Source organism: Lissotriton helveticus, chromosome 8 (assembly GCF_964261635.1).
Source record: "Lissotriton helveticus chromosome 8, aLisHel1.1, whole genome shotgun sequence".
Classification (NCBI taxonomy): Eukaryota; Metazoa; Chordata; class Amphibia; order Caudata; family Salamandridae; genus Lissotriton; species Lissotriton helveticus.
In genome coordinates this window covers 468848939-468868982 of record NC_136069.1, presented here as the reverse complement: position 1 = coordinate 468868982, position 20044 = coordinate 468848939, and the positions used below count along the sequence as shown (strand labels likewise).

Genomic DNA, 20044 nt, shown 5'->3' with positions numbered 1-20044 from the left:
GCTTTGTCTGTATTCTATTTCAATAGTTTTGTTTTGTGTGGTAAATCTTAACATTTTCTACAAAAGTTTTGTTCCAGTTTGTATCACCAGACGAAGCGCAGATCAGTTCTTTGCTTTCATATCTGGACTGAAAGGAGTGATCTGCAAGCATACTTTTGGGGTAATTGGAAAATGTTTTCTTAAATCTACATTCAGGCATTGTTGAAGATGATTTTGGGAAGATAAAAGGATTTTCCCTACATGTCAATCTCTTTCTGTCTCAGTGCTTTAGAGGTTTGTCAGATGTACTCTGCTTGAGGACATGGCATGCAGGATCATTTATATTACGATCCCATTGTAGGTGGCTGCCTTAGTATATGGTGCACACTTATTTAAGTGAAGCACCCTCCACTAATCTAGACAACCCTTATGGTGATTGTAGTGGTCTTAGACAACCATAGAAAGCTCTCTTAGTGGTTGCTGTGGAGAGCAGCCTTCAGGCTTAGTCCAGAAGGAGTTTTAAGCAGCTTGTTGCTCCAGAACTAATCATGTAGTGTAGGTGAAACGAAAAAGAACCACACCATTTACTTACTAAAATAGTTTTTTTTTTTTATTTCAAATCATTTTTATTGAAAGTTTAGGGTAAAACAAAGGAAAGACATTACAAAAAATCTTCAATTACATAGATGGGTTGATACATGTTAAATAAATGACACTTACACTTAAGGAAAAGAAACTTAAAATAAGAGAACCAAATACATGGCATCCAAGCTAGCAGCAATAGGGTCGATCAGACGGCCAGATGCAAGCTGAATCAGTAGGGAAACATACAAGAGTAGAACACAGTTACACCCGTTGCTTCACGGGGGATCATATTGAAAATGCTTAGCATCGAGGGATTTCCATAGTTTTGTACTTGAGGGATGCGAAGTAGTGGACTGCAACACTGGGTTGTCTGCCCCTCTCAAAAAGAAGAGCCATTCCCGCCATATTGCAAAGGTAACTTCTGACGAGCTCTTCCACTTACACAAGATGACCTTGCAAGCCAGTGTCAGCATTAAATCAAGAAGTTGGCGGTCCTGAATGTCATGAAGCTGTGGGTCTAGTGCTCCTAAGATAACATAAACAAATTCCCTAGTGGGATTGATGTGGAAGGTTTGGCGAATATAATCGAAAATCCTCCCCCAGAATGTCTGTAGTATAGGGCAGAGAAAAAGCATGTGTGCGAAGTCCCCTACCCCTTTTTGGCAGTTCCAGCATTTAGGCGTGTCTCTCAGATGACATTTAAACAATCTCTGTGGGGTCCAGAACGCCCTGTTCAGCAACATATATTTTGTCTGACAGAGAATTGGGGACACTTTGTTAGCTAAGGCGGATTTATAAATTATGTCCCAATCCAACACTATCCCCGTCGTGTTGGGTTCAGACTCCCATTTACCTTCCGCCTTTTTGTGGGATTTCCTTGGTAGTGGTAGGAGTAATTTATAGACTCTAGATACAAAGTGGCCAACATGAGTAAAGTGTGGAAGATGCGTCACAAGCCAAGGAGTGTCAGTAGTGAGATTACGTTTGGAAATGATAGCTTTCAATTTTAGGAAGTGGTAGAAGTCTATGGGGGACAAGTCATATGTAGTCTGTAATTTCGAGAAGGGAATGGGCTGCGCTCCCTCGTAAAGATCTTTAACCATGTTAATGCCCCTTCTAGACCATGATTCCCAGAAAAAGGTTTCGCAGTCTATTTTGAACATAGGGTTCCTCCATAGTGACAAACAAGTGGTTTTTTTTATAGTGAGGTTAGTTTTGTGGACTTGATCGAGCCGTAGTAAAGCTCGTCTGGTATTCAGTAGGATATATTTAGAGTGAGGTAGATGTGACAAGTTCATACTAAGGAGAGTCGGTAAAGGAGCATGTGCTATAATAGACTTTTCAATATTTAGCCACACTGGAACATATGGTGGGGAGTCCACTAACCATAAGGATCCCTGCTTGCAAAGAAAAGCTGTCTGGTAGTTCCGGAACGAGGGGAGACCCAGGCCGCCTTTTTCTTTTGCCATCTGCAGCTTTTTCATAGATATCCTGGCTTTCTTCCCCCGCCACAAACTCACCAAACAGCCTGTCCACTTTCTTAATAAAGTCATCCGTAAAAGTCATAGGAAGCATGCTAGCAAGGTAGTTCACCAGGGGGGTGGACATCATTTTGAGGGTCTCTGCTCTGCCCCACCAGGAGAGAAACTTGGGTGACCAACCATCTAATAATGTTGAGATCTTTTTCAGGGTTAGTTCCTCATTGATTCTCAGTGTGGAAATTAAATCTTTCCCAAAATCAAGGCCTAGGTATTTGAAACAGTGTGGTTGCCAGGTGAGGCCGGAGTCTCCAAGGATCTCACTACTTCCAATATTGTTTAGGAGTTTGACCTCCGTTTTGTCCTTATTTAGCTTGTAGCCCGATACCTTGGAGAATTCATCGATGGTATGCATGAGTGCCGGGATAGCCTCGTCCGCTCTTTCAGACAAAATTAGCACATCATCCGCGTACGCGGTCAGTTTTATGTTACAATCCTGGAACGGAATACCAGCAATTGCATCATTATGCCTTATATGAAACAGGAACGGTTCAATCGCCAGCAAAAACAAGGATGGGGAAAGGGGGCATCCCTGTCTCATACCCTGCTTCAGGGACAGGGAAGAGGAGAAAGAGCCACCCGCCCTAACCTTTGCAGTGGGGCAGGCGTAAAGTGACATGACAAGTTTCGTAAACGTCGCCCCTAGATTGAATTTATTTAACACTGCTTCGAGAAAGGCCCAGTCTACTTTATCAAAAGCCTTCTCGGCATCCAGTGTTATTGCCGCCGTTGGAGTATCTAAGAGTTTAGCTTTCTCCAGGACGTGCGCAAGAACTCTGGTGTTATCACTGGATAATCTGTTTTTAAGAAACCCTGCTTGAGAAGGGTGGATCAAGTTAGGGAGAACACGTTGGAGGCGTGCCGAGAGAATCATGGCTAAGATCTTGCAGTCAAGATTAATTAGGGAAATAGGTCTGTAATTTTTTGGAAGGGAGGGGTCCTTGCCGTCTTTCGGGAGGACAGCAATAGTAGCTTCCGCCAGAGTTCCTCTTACCGCACCCGTATCGCTTATTTCACGGAACAAATGGAGGAGGGGGTCCACCAAGAAGGAGGTGAAGTTTTTGTAAAATTTAGCAGTGAAGCCATCAGGGCCGGGAGCTTTACCACATTTTAGAGCCCTAATTGCTTTCTCTATTTCAATTGCCGTAATTGGTTCGTTGAGCCTTAGTTGATCATCTAGGGAGAGTTTCGGTAGGTCACATTCGTTCAGGTAATCCTGAATCTTATCCTCCTCTACAGACGGATTTTTTGCATAGAGGGTTTCGTAGAAGTCTTTGAAAACTTCTGCTATTTCGTCTGGTTCAGAGTGGCCCACCCCCGATGAGTCTTTTATGACGTTAATTGAATTCCTTTGGACTTTAAACTTTAGATAAGCGGCCAAGCTCTTACCCGCTTTGTTGGATTCGCAAATTTTGAGTCTACGTCTCCTGTCTAACCATACGCCCGCTCTTTCGCTAACAAGTTTGTTGTATTCATATTTCTTAGCTGTCATTGTGTCGAGAAGTACTCTGTCCCTGTCTATTAGATGTTTGTTTTCCAGATCCGATATCTCTTGCTCCAGTGTTTCCAATTTAGCATTGTGGTCTTTGTTCATTGCTGAACGGATTTTAATACATACCCCCCTGATTGTGCTTTTTAGTGCTTCCCATCGAACCAAGTCAGAAGTATCCCCTCTTTCATTCAACTCCAGATACGATAGAATGGCAGATTGAATAGCGAGGCGATGATTATCTTTATTCAGTATTTCGTCATTTAAACGCCATGATGTGTGTCGTGAAGGTGGTTTGGCGTTGGTTATGGAGAGGGAGATACACGAATGGTCGGACATAACCCTTGGTTCAATAGAAGAGTCCTCTATTCTCGGAACCCCATTCTGTGTGATTAGGATGTAGTCGATACGCGAGTAGGAATCATGTGGTGACTAGTAAAACGTATAGTCCCTGTCGGTGGGATTTTGTAATCTCCATGTGTCAACCAGATGGAAACGTTGGCACATGTTAAGGAGAGCCTTGTGAGACTTGTTCGACTTGAAAGTGCATCGTGAGTCCCTATCTAGGAGTGGGTCCATTGGAAAGTTGAAATCACCCCCCAGTATGTGTATAGCAGAGTCCGGAATAGTCTCAACCTGTTTTGCTAACCCTTCCCAGAAAGTTAGGTCACTAGTGTTTGGAGCATAGATGTTGGTGACATAGAACTCTGTGTTGTCTCTACTTAGTTTGGTTGTAACCCATCTACCCTTCTCGTCTGCTGATGAAGAGAGCAACTCAACTTTTGAGCGTTTAGCTATCAATATCAACACTCCATTTTTCTTCCCCACCGCATCAGAGCCTACTACTTCAGCATAATATTTGTTTCTTAACGTGTAGAATTGTTTGCTGTCTAATCTGGTTTCTTGTAGCATCACAATATCTCCTTTCTGTCTGCGCAGATAGTCCAGTATCTTTTGACGGGTTGATTTAAACCCTTTACATTTAAAGACAGAATTTTTAGTTTGTCTGTTGAGGCCACCCCAAGTGGCGTATCAATATTAGAGCGCGTCATTCCAAAGATTCACAGATATAGTATATGATAGCATGATTCTCAGAGAAAGTAGCTCTATGTGGTACAGTGAAATCATGGAGTGGTGTAGACACAATGACCCGTTCAGTGAAGCACCCGAACCATAGGAATGTCGAGTAATCGAGCAAGCTTATAAGGATGACATGCAAACGCCAAATTTTGTCGGCATAAGCAAAGAAAAGGAAAAAGCGAGAAAATGAAAACCAATACATACAACACACACCCCCCCAATCCTCCCGCCCACCCCCCCTCCCCAACCGCAAACAGAAGCATGGTGACTTGAGGAAAACCGCAGTACTCCCTCCCGTATACGTTAATATAGTAGGAACATGGGAACAATTTTGTGAACATTCAACTTAGCGATAAGTCAAGTATTACCATGTGAGAAATGTCACAGGTTTAACTTCAAGGTAACCCCCTTCCAACACTTGAACATTTATGCATAACGATGAGAAAACAGTTTTATACTGCAAAAGGAGCAATGGCCCCACACATAAGCTAACTGTAGTCATCAATATTTCTGAGAATGCGCACCCTAAACTCTAAACTCTAAGAAAGTAGATTTGGAAGGGCATACTCGATTTAAGGTAAAGAGCTCCTATCAGATCTAACACACCATCAGGATCTAACACACTATCAGGCGACTGATGTAGAGCAGTAGCGAGCAAGCTGAGTACTGAGTTAGTATAAAGTCTATTCCCAAATTATCAGCGTTGCGGTATTCCTGAGCAAAGAGAAAGAGTAGCTAACTGCCAGACCTTCCTACTAACAGTCAAGAGTATCAAACTTGCAAATATTGTATGCAGAGCATATGTACTGATAGGCATGTTATGTTGTGAGAGCACAGTGAAAGTGTATCATAGCTAAAGCAAAAGGATACTAATTTGTAGCCCGAGGCCGAAGCCGTCCCATTTTCCATGTTGTTGTTGTCCATGTCACGTTCATCCAGATCAGACAACATACGTCTGAGTTTCAAGGGGTCTGAGAAGATGTGTGGAGACCCCCGAATGATCACGCTGTATTTTGCCGGACCCACAAAGCCAAACTGATAGCCCCTTGATTTCAACTGTGGTCGAAGCGCCAGAAACGCTTTCCTCACATCCACCGTTTCCTTGCTGTAGTCTTGTGAAATGTAGATCTTCGCATCCTTCCACAAGATATGATTGTGTTTCCGGACAAAGGCAAGGATCTGCTCCACGTGCTGGTAGCGCAGCGGTTTACACACTATAGGCCTTGGGTCTTTTTGCGTTTTAGTGATCCTTCCCGGCACTCTGGGCCCTGTCGAATTCTAGAGGATGAACAAAGGTCAGGTTTGTAGCTTGTGCGAACCATGATTCCAGGAATTGGATACATGAGCCTTCCGAATCTTCGGATCCCTCCGGAACCCCGAAAATGCGCAGGTTCCCCCTTCTATTCCTGTCCTCCAATTCAGCCAGCTTCCTTGTAGTGGAATCCGAGGATATGTACAATTGTTTCAGTGCCGCAGACGTATTAACTTCGATGTCCTCGAGTCGACTAATCCTTGATTCCGTCTCCGTCAGGCGAGCGTTGGTGTCCCTTATGTCCTGTCTGATTGCCACAACTTCTTCTTTGGTAGATCTGGCTAGGTCTTTCACCTCATCCAGCTTGCTTAGGATCATGTCTATCGCGTCTGGCGTGACCTTTATGGTCTTGATAGGAGATCCTGGGTTTGAGTGGTCGGATTTGACTTTCTTCAGAGAGTTTTGCTCCTTGGAATCCATTGTCCCAGTATCAATTCTGGTGTTTATGTGGCCCCTCGTGAAAGACGGTATTTATGGGTAAATAGCAGAGACCTGATTAAGAGGGATCACCTGATGCTCTTCTCCACTTTAAATTCAGCAGCTGAGATGAATCTACACCGTCACCCTTTGGGCCCAGTAGTACGACAGAAAGTGACTAGGGGGCTGTATGAGGCTTGCCAGTGGCAGAGGATCAGTAGGTCACCACCTTATTCGTGTATTCAGCGTTGTTGAACCCCATAGGAAAGCAGGAATCAGGAAGCACATCAACATCAGCTGTAGGGGCCAGCCCGCAGTCATCTGCATTCATTTACGACCCTTTGCACTTGATAAAGCATGCCATGGAATGTGCCTTCATGATTGGGTGCCCGGGTTTACCAAAACACGTGGTCGCATCAATAATAGCGCTGAGCGCCGTGCGCTGGGGGTTCGTGCCATAAAATGCCAGGAATGTGTCCTTTAAATGCTCCGTTCACTTTAACCATGATGCGGTGTTCATTGATAGTGCTGGTTTCGGCCGTTGCCGCATGAGCGCGTAATGGGGGAAGTGATCTCCATCAAGCGGCCGCCATCTTGGTAAAGGTTTCGCTCTTGCAAAATGCTTCGCGTGTCAACTATGTTGCCCGTTACTCGCCGATCTGAGCGCGAGTGTACTCCCGGGTCTCCGGATCTTGGTTATTCCAGATCTCCAGATTTGCAGCGCATTGGTGAGTGCATCGGTCGCGAGGGCTGGTCCTGGGGATCCCGTACGTCCGCTCTCCCGTCAGCGCCGCCTCAGCATGGGCGCTCCGAGAGTCATCTAGTTTTCGTGCGTTTCCGAGCTCCTTTACCCTCGTAACTCGGCTTGCCACATTCCCCTCACATTCCGATTTGATGTACCGGCAATCCCACCAAGGTGAGGTAAGTTGGAGAGGTTCCGATGTTGAATGTTGAACACCGTTACGGGAGGAGAAAAGGACTAAGGCGCCATTTTCCTCGGCGTCCAAACCACGCCCCCCCCTTAATATAATAGTTATGTTTAATATACACACTTACTAACACATTGGTATATCTCCTAACCAGAGATATGAACACAATACACACCATATTTCAAAAGGAAACCGGTAAGCAAGCACAAATAGACAGTGGTCTCCAGGGGGAGGCCAAACCATCTACTAGAGAAGTGAAATGCGAAGTGCGACCAAAGTCGAGACTTGACTCAGAAGAGCTGAGGACCCAAGGTAAGTACCCAGGAACCCCACAGAGGCTGTGTGCAGAGTGTAAACACAGCCACGTACTCCATGCAAGTCAGTGGGGAAGTTGCGGTTGCAGTTTTGAAGAAGGACCCTTCCCAGTGGACCCTGAAGAACCCCGTGGAAGATGGATGGATGGATGGATGGATGGATGGATGGATGGATGGATGGATAGATGGATAGATGGATGGATGGTTGTTAAGTCACTCTACCCGTGGATACCCCAGGAACCAGGATACCTACACTAGAGAAGCAGGGTACATAGTTGCTAAGTGATGTCAGAAACCGCCGTAGACCACAATGGTGGGCTTCAGTGAAGTGAAGATGCTGCTGGCGAAGAAGGTGAAAGAGTCCGGTGGAATCTAAGGATGGATTCTTGAATAGAAGTACCTTCAAGCAGAGTGGAGAGAGTCAATGTCACTCTGGAGTGACAAGGAGGCCCGAAAGACCAATGACCACCCATGACGGACAATGCAGGAGAGTTGCCGGTGACCTTGTCTCTGCAGCTGTGAGGACCAGGCAACACTGTGGAAGACCAGGAGCCGTTCACAAGCTGTCCCACTTCGGAAGTCAAGCATCTGGGTTGGTGTGCGGCGGCAGCACCAACAAGCCTTGGCAGCATCAACAAGCCTTGGCAGCATCAACAAGCCTTGGCAGCATCAACAAATGTGGAAAACAAAGAAGGTGCAGTTCCGGGACCAGAATGGTCTAAGAGACTCGCCAAATACAGGTGAGCCCACTGAAGCCAAAGAAGACCCTCAAGAGAATTCCCAGGCCAATGGCACAGGAGTCGCAAGAGGACTTCAAGCAGCTAACCTAGGATGCAGGCAGTACGAAGATCTTGGTTGCAAGAGATGCTAGAGTTTTTTGTAGCCAGTAGATCTCTGAAGGACTGAGTCAACAAGCCTTGGCTACAGCAAGTCGGCGTGATGCACAGGGGTTCTGTTCCAGGGGTTCCAATGAGGGATACTGACCTCAAACTTAGTGTGAAGATAGTGCAGGCCTCTAGGGAGTTGCAGAACCACCTCCTGTGTTGCTGAGCCTTTCGGAGTCCGTGGAACCTCAGGAGCAGCAGACCAGTCAGCATTATTGCGGTGCCTGCAGATGCAGGGTAGTGACTCCTTCACTCCAATGGAGATTACTTCAGGTGTCTTTGATGCTCACAGGCCTGGAGAAGAACCTGGATAAAGCAAAGGCACAGAAGACTGGCAGGACGACGAGACCAGGAGCATCCGGAGTCTTCCTTGATGCAGTCTTGGTTCCAGGCAAGTCCAGCGAAGTCCATGGTGCCCAGATGGTTGAAGTAAAATGGTTTCGGATCTGATTCTTGTCCAACAACGAATCTGAAGTGCCACCCACAGGTAAGCCCTTAAGTATCGTAAGGAAAGGGTTGTGATGATTCAGGGTTCCCTCCCAGAGGAGGGGCTGGTCAGAGGGGAGGATACTCCCATATCCTTTGTCCAGTTTTGCAGCAGAGCGGGCACCAACAGTTCCCTGAACTAGTCTGAACAGGAGTATGCAAGGAGGACACCAAATGTGCCCTCTGGTCTGGTGGCACTAGCAAGCGCCCCCACCCCAGCCTTGTACACGAAGTCCTCTCTGGGAGGTGGCCACACCTCCCTGTGACAGGAAACCTATTGTTCTACCTTCCCCTGCTCAAGCTCAGCACAGCAGCAGGAGGGCAGCATCGTGTCTGTGGTCAGCAGCAGCACTAGCTTGCTGTTAGACCCTAGAAGGCTGCTACTGTGAATACAGGGGGGGGGGCTCCCTAGGGGAGCCCCACAGTTCATGGGATCCTACATCCAGCTCTGGAATTGGTGTTGGGGTAGGATTCTAACATGTTTGATACCATACACGACAGGTTTCGGTGCAGCCAATATATAGTTAGACATCCTGTAATTGATGTGGTATCCATATGTCTAAAATGGCTGACCGCACTTACAAAGCCTGGAGAATCGACTCCTGGGATTGTAGGGGGTGTCCTGCTCATGCAGGGCATCCTCACACTTATAATCCTGTACCCTGCCTTCAGTATTGAAAGGCCTACCTTAGAAGTGACTTATAGGTTTTAAGTGTAGTGACCTCAGATATAAGGAAACTTTGGTAAGTGGTGCTAGCACCAGCGCACACAAGCTACAATGGCAGGCCTGAAGTCAGTTTAAGTGGTCTCTCATGGGTGGCATAATACATGCTGCAGCCCATGAGAGACCCCTGGTGTACCTATACCTTGGGTACCTCAGTACCATATACCAAGGACTTAGAAGGGTGCACTAGTATCCAATTAGGAAGGTACCAAATTACTTAGCATAGTCCAATTTAGGGAGAGAGCACAGTGGCGGGGGTCCTGATTAGAAGAACCATAAAAGTAGAACCTACTTTGCCACACCAATGATCGTGGAATCCTTAAAAAAAAAAAAAAAGCACATGTGAGGGTGGCAGTCGACCATGTAACACAGCAACATTACCAGCAAAGTCTATAAAGCCACTAAAGAGCATCCTTGTTTTTACTAGATGATATTTGCAATGTTGGAACTTAGGAAAGAACCCTTTTTAAGTTTTCTATTTGTTAGGGGGACGAAAATCTAATTTAATCTGCGTTGATAATAAAGCACATGTGAGGGTGGCAGTCGACCATGTAACACCGCAGCATTACCAGCAAAGTCTATAAAGCCACTAAAAAGCATCCTTGTTTTTACTAGATGATATTTTCAATGTTGGAACTTAGGAAAGAACCCTTTTTAAGTTTTCTATTTGTTAGGGGGAGGAAAATCAAATTTAATCTGCGTTGATAATGTTTTACTTTCTTTTTTCCCACTGGGGCAGTAGTAGTCTGAGCAATCTAAGAATGCTCTCTGATACAGATTCAGTGGCATGTTGTTATGGAAGCTCTGTATTGTACTGTTTGCTGTGATTTATTTATTTCTAGTCCGTCAGGCTGTTGGTAATATAAGTTTAGTTCCTCCCTGGTTTATCTTATAAGTTAATATTTTATTCCTATTGTAGTTGTGACAGTGGAAGGGACCTATTGCATTAGAACGCCTATATATTGCATCGGTAAACTAATCCGAATGTTCAGAATCCTTCCAGTATGTATGATGCCAGAGTTTCAAGCCCAATACTCTGTAGTATTTTACTATAAAGATATGTGCTCCTATGGTATAGCTGCAGACTGTGTTTGGTGATTCCTTATAATGGAGAACCAACAGCGAAATATTAACTGTGTATAACTTGTTCACTCAAAACGACTTCGTTTACTATGGTGGTCAAAGTAATGGGAGGCAGTCATCCTTGGTAGTCTAGTTTTTGTTTTGTAGATGGCTGCCCCGCAATCTATCTGCAGACGTATATGCATTCTAGTTTTATTAACAGTATTGTGGTTCCTATATCTGGCGTCACCTGGAAATTATGCAGGCAGATTCTGATGAGTTTGCTGATCGCAAGGATGAGAAACCTGGTTCATATGTTGGGCTCAATGGAGGGATGCCAGATCCAGTTAGGCACTTTTGAGAACCAACCGTGTTCTCAGCTGAGTTTTGGCCTTTCCTTGGTTGAACCTTCTCCCAGTGATCCTGTTTTTTGGGATGGCGGTTATGTTGTCCATCTGCAGCCCTCGCCTTTGATAGGGTTGTAATGGAACAGAGGTTAGTGTCAGTCTTGACTGTTTGGGCTGTCCCCTCGTACATTCAGCTTGCTTTGTGCGCAGCTTGATGGGCAGTGGGGATCCCAGAAACTTCAGGAACCATTGCCATATTCATATTAGTATTGATATTAATTTAAAAAATCCATTATTAAAGAGAAGTTACTAGTAAGGTATTTATCATGTTTATCTTCATTAAATTCATTAATTATCCTGCCATTCTCACTAGTGAATACAAGAAAGTGAATATTTTAATAGTGATTATGTTTAAACGAGGTCTTAACTGTAGCCAGATAATATGGTAGAAGCATATTCTATAACTTTGTTAGCCCATTTGAAATAAACAAGCAAATTATAAAATGTATACTTAACCCTCTGATTAGACAAAAAAATTTCAAATAATCAATTAAAATCCCCCCAAAATATTGACGGGTTAATTTTGGGTAATATTTTTGTAAGGAGAGATGTATTCATACATCTTGCAAGAAAGATTTGACTTGTCTTTAGGGAAAACGATTGCTCAGGTTTGCATATATTCCATGTAATATCAAGTAAGAATGTTGCTAGTTGAAAATCGTAATCTTAGAAAGTTATTTAGCATTGGTAAACTCAACTTTGTGTTCTGTTTTCTTTATTAGGCTTGGAGAAAATTGAAGCGCTGCAGCAGCACGAAAATGAAGACATCTATAAGCTAGCTTTCGAAATCATAGATCAGTATTTCTCTGGTGATGTAAGTTTGACAGTTGTTTGTTTCCATGAATCATTTCACATTCTATACATGCAATTGACTTTTTTAGTTCTATGTTTGTTATTAATGAGGTAAGCCAGTTTCCGCCAAATAGTGCACTAGTAAAAAATCAACTAAGAATAGCATAAAGAACACATTTGGCTTATTTGAGTTTCTTTTTAGATATTCTGTCTATATTGTCTAAACACATCTCTAATTTCTTTATGAAAGGCGACTTGTTTCTCAACCTAGCAGCCTGTTATAAAGAAATTATGTAGCCTCTAAACTGCAATAACTTTTTATACAGTTGATTTCTGACTTTAACGATGCCTGCTGCCGCAGCTAGTAGCTGTGGGTAAAGACAGGTCAGGTCATGGAGCATAATTAAAGCATCTGTTTAAAGAAAAAAACAATATATTGCTTTTTTTCCCCCTTCTGCTCTGTTTTTTAGCTGTACAGTGACCAGCAGAAAGGGGATCTTTATGGCAATGTGGGGTTTTTTCAACTCCTTATGCAACTGTTGTAAAATTAGAATCTCTCTGCACATTCAGAGCTCATACGTTTATTCTTTAAAAAAAAAACTGATTCTAATAGTGTTTTGCAAAAAAGAGGTGACTGCGTTTTTGATGTGTATAATTTTGATCTAGAGATTTTATTTATATTCATGTTTGTGCTCTTTCATAAGAAAGAGCTACGCACCAAGGATTGAAGTGTTTTTTGGGAAAGGTGCTGGTGTGACCATGTATTATAAGGCATAAAGTACCCCCTCCCACCCCCACCCCCAATACATAGAGATAGTGCAATTGACCTCGGAGTTCAAGAACCTTATAAATTAACTCAGCCTCGTTCTTGTATATGGCCATGAGGCTCGGTGACTTGCAATATCCTTATAGTGTACTGTAATGGGTACTCTTTCCTATGTTAAAGTCAGCAGGTGAGAGTATGGGTTCCTGGGAAACAAAAGTGAAAAGGAGAAGTTGAAATGTGGTGGTCTCCAATTTAATGAGTTAGCTATTTGACAGGAAAAAGACAATTTAAGACCTTTGTGGTTGACCATACAGGAAGTGTGTGTGAAGGGTGTGAAAGCTGCTGACACGTCAAGTAGGACTATCACTCAGGGAGTTTCTCTTTATCTGAGATGTGGAGTGCATTGTTGATCATACACATGCTAGCTGTCTCCATACATAAGCAATGATGGATTCCTGATTAGTAGGTGCGGAGTAACTGTTGCTGGTTGGTATGGGCTTTGAGCCACTTAATCCCCATTTAAAGAGTAAACCAATTACATTTGAGTGCATTCTCAAGGTTGGAAAATGAGGCATATGTCTCAAGGGCAAGAGGGTTGCCTCCTTCTTTCAATGTGTTTTTATACCTTGGACCATGCAAACTGATATTTATGTTTTTCTATCCCTTCATCATTGGAATTTTTCCTAGATTAACCTGCTTGAATCATTCTCCATTTTCAGGCTGGGAATCCCCTGTACTTTGAAAATAGCAGTGAGTAGTGTTAAAAAGGCCATCTTTGCAACAACAGTGTTTGGTTAGTAGCACAACACTTCATCTGAAATAACCCAAGCTTAGGTGGCCACGGAGGCGACCAAGATGACCGCATCCAACTGAAGCTCCGCCGTCCGGGCGTGATCCTTTCCACCTTTCCTTTATGTAGGGGCCCCAGCGTTACCACATACAGACTCCCGGAGAACATGCAGCCCATCTGTGTTTGCTTCGGAGGGTCCGGAGGCCCCCGCCACTGGCGTATCCAGATCTGCGCATAGCTGCGGTGTGGCCCGAGAAACATCCCCAGAGGCAAGGCGTACTGAGACGGGTGCGGTGAGTTTTGGGCCCGGCGGGTTGGTGACGCTTGCTGCACTCTCCTTCCATCCTGTGCTGCGGGCTTTGCCCCCCCGCACCCACTGCTATGCCTTGGTCTGTGCCCCGGGTTCTGTGCGGAGCTCTCAGGCCCTGTAAGGCCTGGTGGCCGTGTCCGCGCCAGGGCCTGGATTCGCGGCTGTCGGTGGGGGGGTGTGGAGGGCTTATGGGTAGGCCCCGGCTTCCTCCTCCAGAGTTGCAGGGGCTTTGGCTCCTGTTGGGTGCTTTTTCTCTCCCCCCGGGCGCCTGCCTGGCTGGTGCTGGGCGGATTGTCGTCGCTCACCAACTGTGCTTCTCTCAGCCTGGACCGTGTTGCCCTACATGTTATAGCTTCGGGTGGCGCGGCTTTGTGTTTGGACGGGCTCCGGGCCCTCAGACGTCCTCTGCTGCCAGATCTTTGCTGCGGAGTCTGACCCAGTGGAGGGGGGGGTCGCGGCTGCCATTCCCTTAAATCCTCACAGCCTACAAAACGGACCTTCTGCAGGTTGCAGTGGGGGAGGAAAACTGGGCTATTGTGCTTACATCTCTGTGTCGGCCCTACAACAGGACGCTCAGCACAGTACTTGCTGCAAGTGTCGCCAGTGTGTAGGCTGATTCTAATAGTATTTTGCAAGGGGGATATAGATTGGACAGCATTGGCCATTGCACTATACATATTTGAATTAACCCTCACATCTTGACACCCTTGCTTGGAGATGCGTGGCCGCTGCACGCCCCATATGTCTTGTGCTGAGCTCTATTCCAGTCTGCTGGCCAGTAATGATGATGTTTCCCGGTGTGGCCTGCTTCACGGCTGGTTCGGACCTGGCAGCCCTCTGTCCCTTCACTTTTGCATTCTGCGGAGTGTGGCTGCGGATGCTCTAATTCCGCCTTGCTGTCGCCCCTGAGGTTGCTTTGCTACAGCCACTGCTACTTGAATTGGAGCACTGACGACCTTGCTGCGCTTTGCCCAAGCGTCCGTCTCTCACCCCTTTGTTCTCAGTGGTGGTGGACCCTGTCGTTCTTGCTGCTCCGTATCCTGTAGCACCTACCAAGATGGTGAAGAAAGATCTCAAGCAGAGCAAGTTACAATTTGATAAACCTGCCGACCCAGTTTCTGACGCCACTCCTGATTTGCCTGGTGCATCTTTGGGCCCTGACGCTTCGGGGGATCCCGCCTCCCTTGCGGCGTCCATGTTGACTGAGATGAGGGCCGGTTTTAAAGCTTTGGATGGTCGTTTTGATGATCTCGACAAGAAGCTGGCTGACATGGGCACCAAACTTCAAAGGCACGATCGGCGACTGGACGTCGTGGAGGAGCGGGTCTCGGACATTGAAGAGGGCGCCTCAACATCGCTGAAAAGGCTGGAACGAGTGGAGAAGATTCTCAAAGAAGTCGCTATCAAAAATGAAGATTTGGAGGCGCTTAGTCGCCGGAATAACATCCGCATTATTGGCGTACCGGAGACGACGGCCACGGGGTGGATGGACACCTTTTTGGAACAACTACTGGTGGATCTGTTTGGCAGAGAGGCCTTCACACAGGGCTTTGTGGTTGAGCGCGCTCACAGGTCATTGGGCCCGGGCCTCCCTCAACGACCCATCATTGCTAGGCTCATGAACTTCAGGGACAGAGATACGGCTCTGCGATCGGCCCGCGACATGGGCGACTTCCAGTGGCAAGGAAACAAATTAGCCTTTTTTCCTGATTTCACCATCATGGTCCAGGAGGCGAAGCGTAAGTACCAGGGAGTCAAGGCGACCCTGAGGAATCTGGGACTAAGGTATGGCATGTTATATCCGACGAGATTGAGGGTGGATGTGAACGGGAGGCCTCACTTTTTTGACACTCCGACAGAGGCTCAGGAATTCTGTCAGAACTATAAGAAGAACTCTTCAGGGTCCCCTGCCGCGTCGCACCAATCCTCTCCTTCGCAGGGCGGCTCACAGGATAGTGTTGAGCTATTCTCTCAACCCGGGACTGGCTAAAAGATCCTTGTTGTGATTTGGTTTCTGTTATTGCATTTAACGCATGCTTATTGGTTCTGATTAATTGTCTCCTACACATGTATCTATGACTCTTTCAATTGCCCGGTCGGTGTGGCGTTGTCACGCCCTATGGTGTATGCCATATTGTCTTTGTTCGTTTTGTTTTTCTCAACTAATGGCTTCTTTGTTCTTTGCAATATGTACGTTTAGATTATTGCTCGAGTGCTTAGAATTCATAAACCGGGATTGCCTCTTATGGGTTACTAGGAGGCTGGGTGGGGGGGATCTTATGCTCCGTTTTAATGGTTTTTGCGTTATTGTGTATCATGGTGCTTGTTGGCAGCGAGGGACAACCACATATTTTGATTCTAGCATGGAACTTCATCTTCTATGGTTAACCTAGGACGGCAGCCCGGTCCTTCCGGGCTTTCTTTAATGTCGTGGGATATCAGGGGTTTAAATAACACCAGGAAACACAGGCAGGTTCTGAACTATATTACCAGACACCATGTGGATATCGTATTTCTTCAGGAAACACATTTGGCAGGGGCGGATAGCGCCCTTGTAGCAATGAGCTGGGGATCCCATAGGTATTTCTCAAACTTTAGCCGTTACGCCAGAGGAGTGGCAATTTTAATACATAAACGACTCCCTTTTGCGCTGCATAAAACCATGGTTGATACTGAGGGACGCACATTAATCGTTTCTGGTTCATTGATGGGACATAAGATATCGTTTGTAGGCGTTTATGGCCCTAACGTAGATTCCCCATCCTTCTTTCAGGACCTCCAGGTCAAACTATTGTCGCTTGAACCCGGACTTTTAATACTAGGAGGGGACTTTAACCTGCTTTTAGATCCATTCAGAGACAGCACTTCCCTTTCACCAGATACCAAACCCCGTGCCCGCAGGCCCTCGGAGACATATGTACACACTTTTCCTTAATTGATGTCGAGCGACGATTACACTCCTCCCTACACTTCACACACTTCTCGGGGTTTCATGACACGTGGACCAGGATTGACTACTGGCTGGTCTCCCCGGGAGTGGCGGGTTGACTGGATGATGTACTTACCCTCCCCCGTACTCTATCAGATCACTCTCCTGTCATACTCCGACTGAGCGTTCCCAGACCGGGTGGTTATGAGAGACAATGGCGCTTCCCGGAAGCACGTTATTAGATCAAGTCTTTCGTGAGGAGTTGTGAACTGCGATGGACTATTTCGAACTCCATACTGGAACGGTTGACACCTGGGCGGTCCTTTGGGAGGGATTTAAGGCCTACATCAGAGGTGTTTGCATTGCCAAGCGCACCGGGGTGCTGCGTGATCTCCGTTCGACGCTAGATCGGGTTGAGAAGAATATTGCCGCCTTGGAACGAGATTTAGTTGTTTCGGCCTCAGCCGCTGGGGAAGCAAAGCACCTGGCGCGGCTGTTAGACTTTAGAGAGGTGGCAGAACGTGAAATGTTATTCCTCAATAAACAATGCGCGGTGCTATGGCGAGGGTGAAAGGCATGGGAGGATCCTGGCGCATACCTTGCGCCCCCCACGTGACTACGCCCATATCAACAATTGCTGGTCCGCAAGACAACTTATTGCACACCACCACAGACATTCGTGACCACTTCCTTGACTATTATAAAACGCTATATTCCTCTAGGGTTACTGGGAATCTGCGGGAGCATCGGGAATATTTATCTGAAATAGCGCTGGTCTACCTAGAAAAATATATGCAGGACTTTTTGGCTATCCCCATTACACCAGATAGCATTATAGAAGCCATAGATGCGCTTCGCAGCTCCTCGGCTTCTGGACTGGATGGCTTTTTGGCCGACTTTTATAAGGAATACAAAGAAGTTTTGGTCGCGAGATTAGTCGAGGTCTAGGCGGAGTCACTTGAAGCTGGCTCGCTTCCTACGACATTCAGAGAAGCGGTTATAAATCTCCTTCCCAAACCCGGAATAGACCCCGCATTATGAAGCTCCTACAGGCCATTGTCACTTTTGAATACCGATTACAAAATCTTGGCTAAAGTCATTGCCATACGTTTGTCGTTACTGATGGAGTTCATCATTGCTCCGGCGCAATTGGGTTTTGTCCCTCATAGGTCTACTTCCCTCAATCTTCGCACCCTGTTCACTGTGCTACATAGAATGGATCCCGACACTCCAGCAGCTGCCATCATGTTAGATGCTGAAAAAGCGTTTTACTCCCTGGAATGGCCCTTTTTTTTATCAGTTATGAGACACATGGGGATGCCGGAATGCTTTGTCTCCACGGTGGCTCTGTTATACACTAAGCCCACTGCTAGGCTACGCCTAAATGGTACTATCTCCGAACCCTTCACTCTGTCTCGCGGAACCAGACAGGGATGCCCGCTGTCCCCGCTGCGATTTATACTGGCTATGGACCCATTAGTCCGTCATTTCCAGGAAAAACATTTACACCGCGGGCTTCAGTTTCGCAGGGGCCCCCTCCTGGTTTCACTTTATGCGGACGATACTGTTCTGTACGTTCAAACGCCTCACGTGAATTTGGAACCCCTGATACTAGAAATAACACGGTTTGGCAAATTCTCCGGACTCTGCATTAATTGGCATAAATCTGTCATCTTTCCCCTCACGGCTGGCACGACCGCCTGGCCTTGTGCATTCCCATTAACATGGTGCAGTGACGCGCTTAAATATCTCGGGGTCTATGTTTATCTTGACACGGACACCATGATCAGATTGAACTATGGCGGGGCTGTTGGAGACTTCGAATCACAGATATCGAAATGGTTGCGCCTGCCTCTATCAATGGCTGGCAGAGTTGCTATCATTAAAATGGTCGTCCTCCCTTGATTTTTGTATCTGTTCAATAATATCCCCATCCCTCTCACTAAAACTTTCTTTGCACAATTGCGATCACTGCTTCTGCGCCTTGTCTGGGCGGACAAGACATCTCAGGTTCGATGGCAGACCTTGGTGCTACCGTATGAAAGAGGGGGCTTTGGGGTCCCTGATTTCTATTTGTATTATCTAATAGCACAATGCTGTCATGCCTTTGTCTGGTTTCACCCTGATGCTCTTGTCCCTTACTCTAAACCGGAGGCCGATCTAGTACTCCCCTGTCCACTGTCCTACATACAGGATTTCCTCGCGACCCATGAGACATTGAAACAGTTTCTACCACTTGCTGGACGTGGGACAGGCTGCGCAGACTGCTCGGACTGGAGAGACTCTATTCTTCAGCTTTACCCCTTCCTAACCCTTCCTGGCTGCCGATCACTGGCGAAGTTCTGGTCCAGCGCACATTGAGAAAGTTTGGCATTGGTACGATAGGGGATCTGTTCCCCGAGGGTCACGCTTTCTCTCTGTCTGAAGAGGCTCGTTTCGCGGATCGCTCCTTTATGGACACCTTTGTACTAAAGCGTATACACTCAATGGTTTGCGCCACTTTCCCTTCATTTCCTGCAGCCCCTGAGCCTGCCCACCCCCTCACTTACACTATTATTGCAGAACTGGCGCACACTTGGTTTCTAAATTATACAGACTATGTGGGGCGACCAGACTAGTGTCTGACACCAGGGTGCGGGAGGCGTGGGAGGTGGACTTGGGCGGGCCCATCACTGATGACCAGTGGGAGTGGTGTTGCAGCGCCACAAAGGACATCTCGCTGAACAGCAGGCACAAGCTGCTCCACTTCAAATTTCTTCGTAGAATGTATCGCACGCCCGCCCGTTCTCATAGAATTGACCACAATAGACCCCATCATTGTCCCAAATGCTTAGTTCCTTTTGCGGATTTTGCCCACCTTGCTTGGACCTGCTCAATGATACATCAATACTGGTCCTTGGTCCACTCTACACTGGGGGATATTTTGTCCATGCAGTTACAACCTCTCCCTGAGATAGCAGTGTTGGGGCATGTAGCAAACTTTCCTAAAAAGATTAGAAAACTGGCAGCCCTTGGCTTCCTGTTAGCCAAGCGCGAAATTGCATTGGTGTGGGGAAGCAAGAGGGCTCGTACTTTGCGGGCGTGGCTCCGTAGTATGGCTTTTTGCAACATAAATAGCGAAGAGTATTCCACCCTGGTTCCCAGCGCTTCCTGTCCTACAGATATCTGGGGGCCATACAGGTCTTACATAGCCAGGAAGCGGGCTGAGCAGGAGACCCCATTGGCTAATGGCATTACTCCCGAGGGTGTCG

The 20044-nt window shown here is 46.4% G+C and overlaps 1 protein-coding gene across 2 annotated transcripts in view; it reads left to right on the top strand.

Moving 5' to 3' along the window:
• The window catches only part of KPNA3 (karyopherin subunit alpha 3), an 802806-nt gene that overhangs the window by 713683 nt on the left and 69079 nt on the right, over window positions 1-20044 (top strand). For both annotated transcript variants that reach the window (XM_078657369.1, XM_078657368.1), the window contains exon 16: window positions 11929-12020. In XM_078657369.1, coding sequence (XP_078513495.1) covers window positions 11929-12020 — 92 coding nt within the window. The remainder of the gene's footprint in view (window positions 1-11928; window positions 12021-20044) is intronic.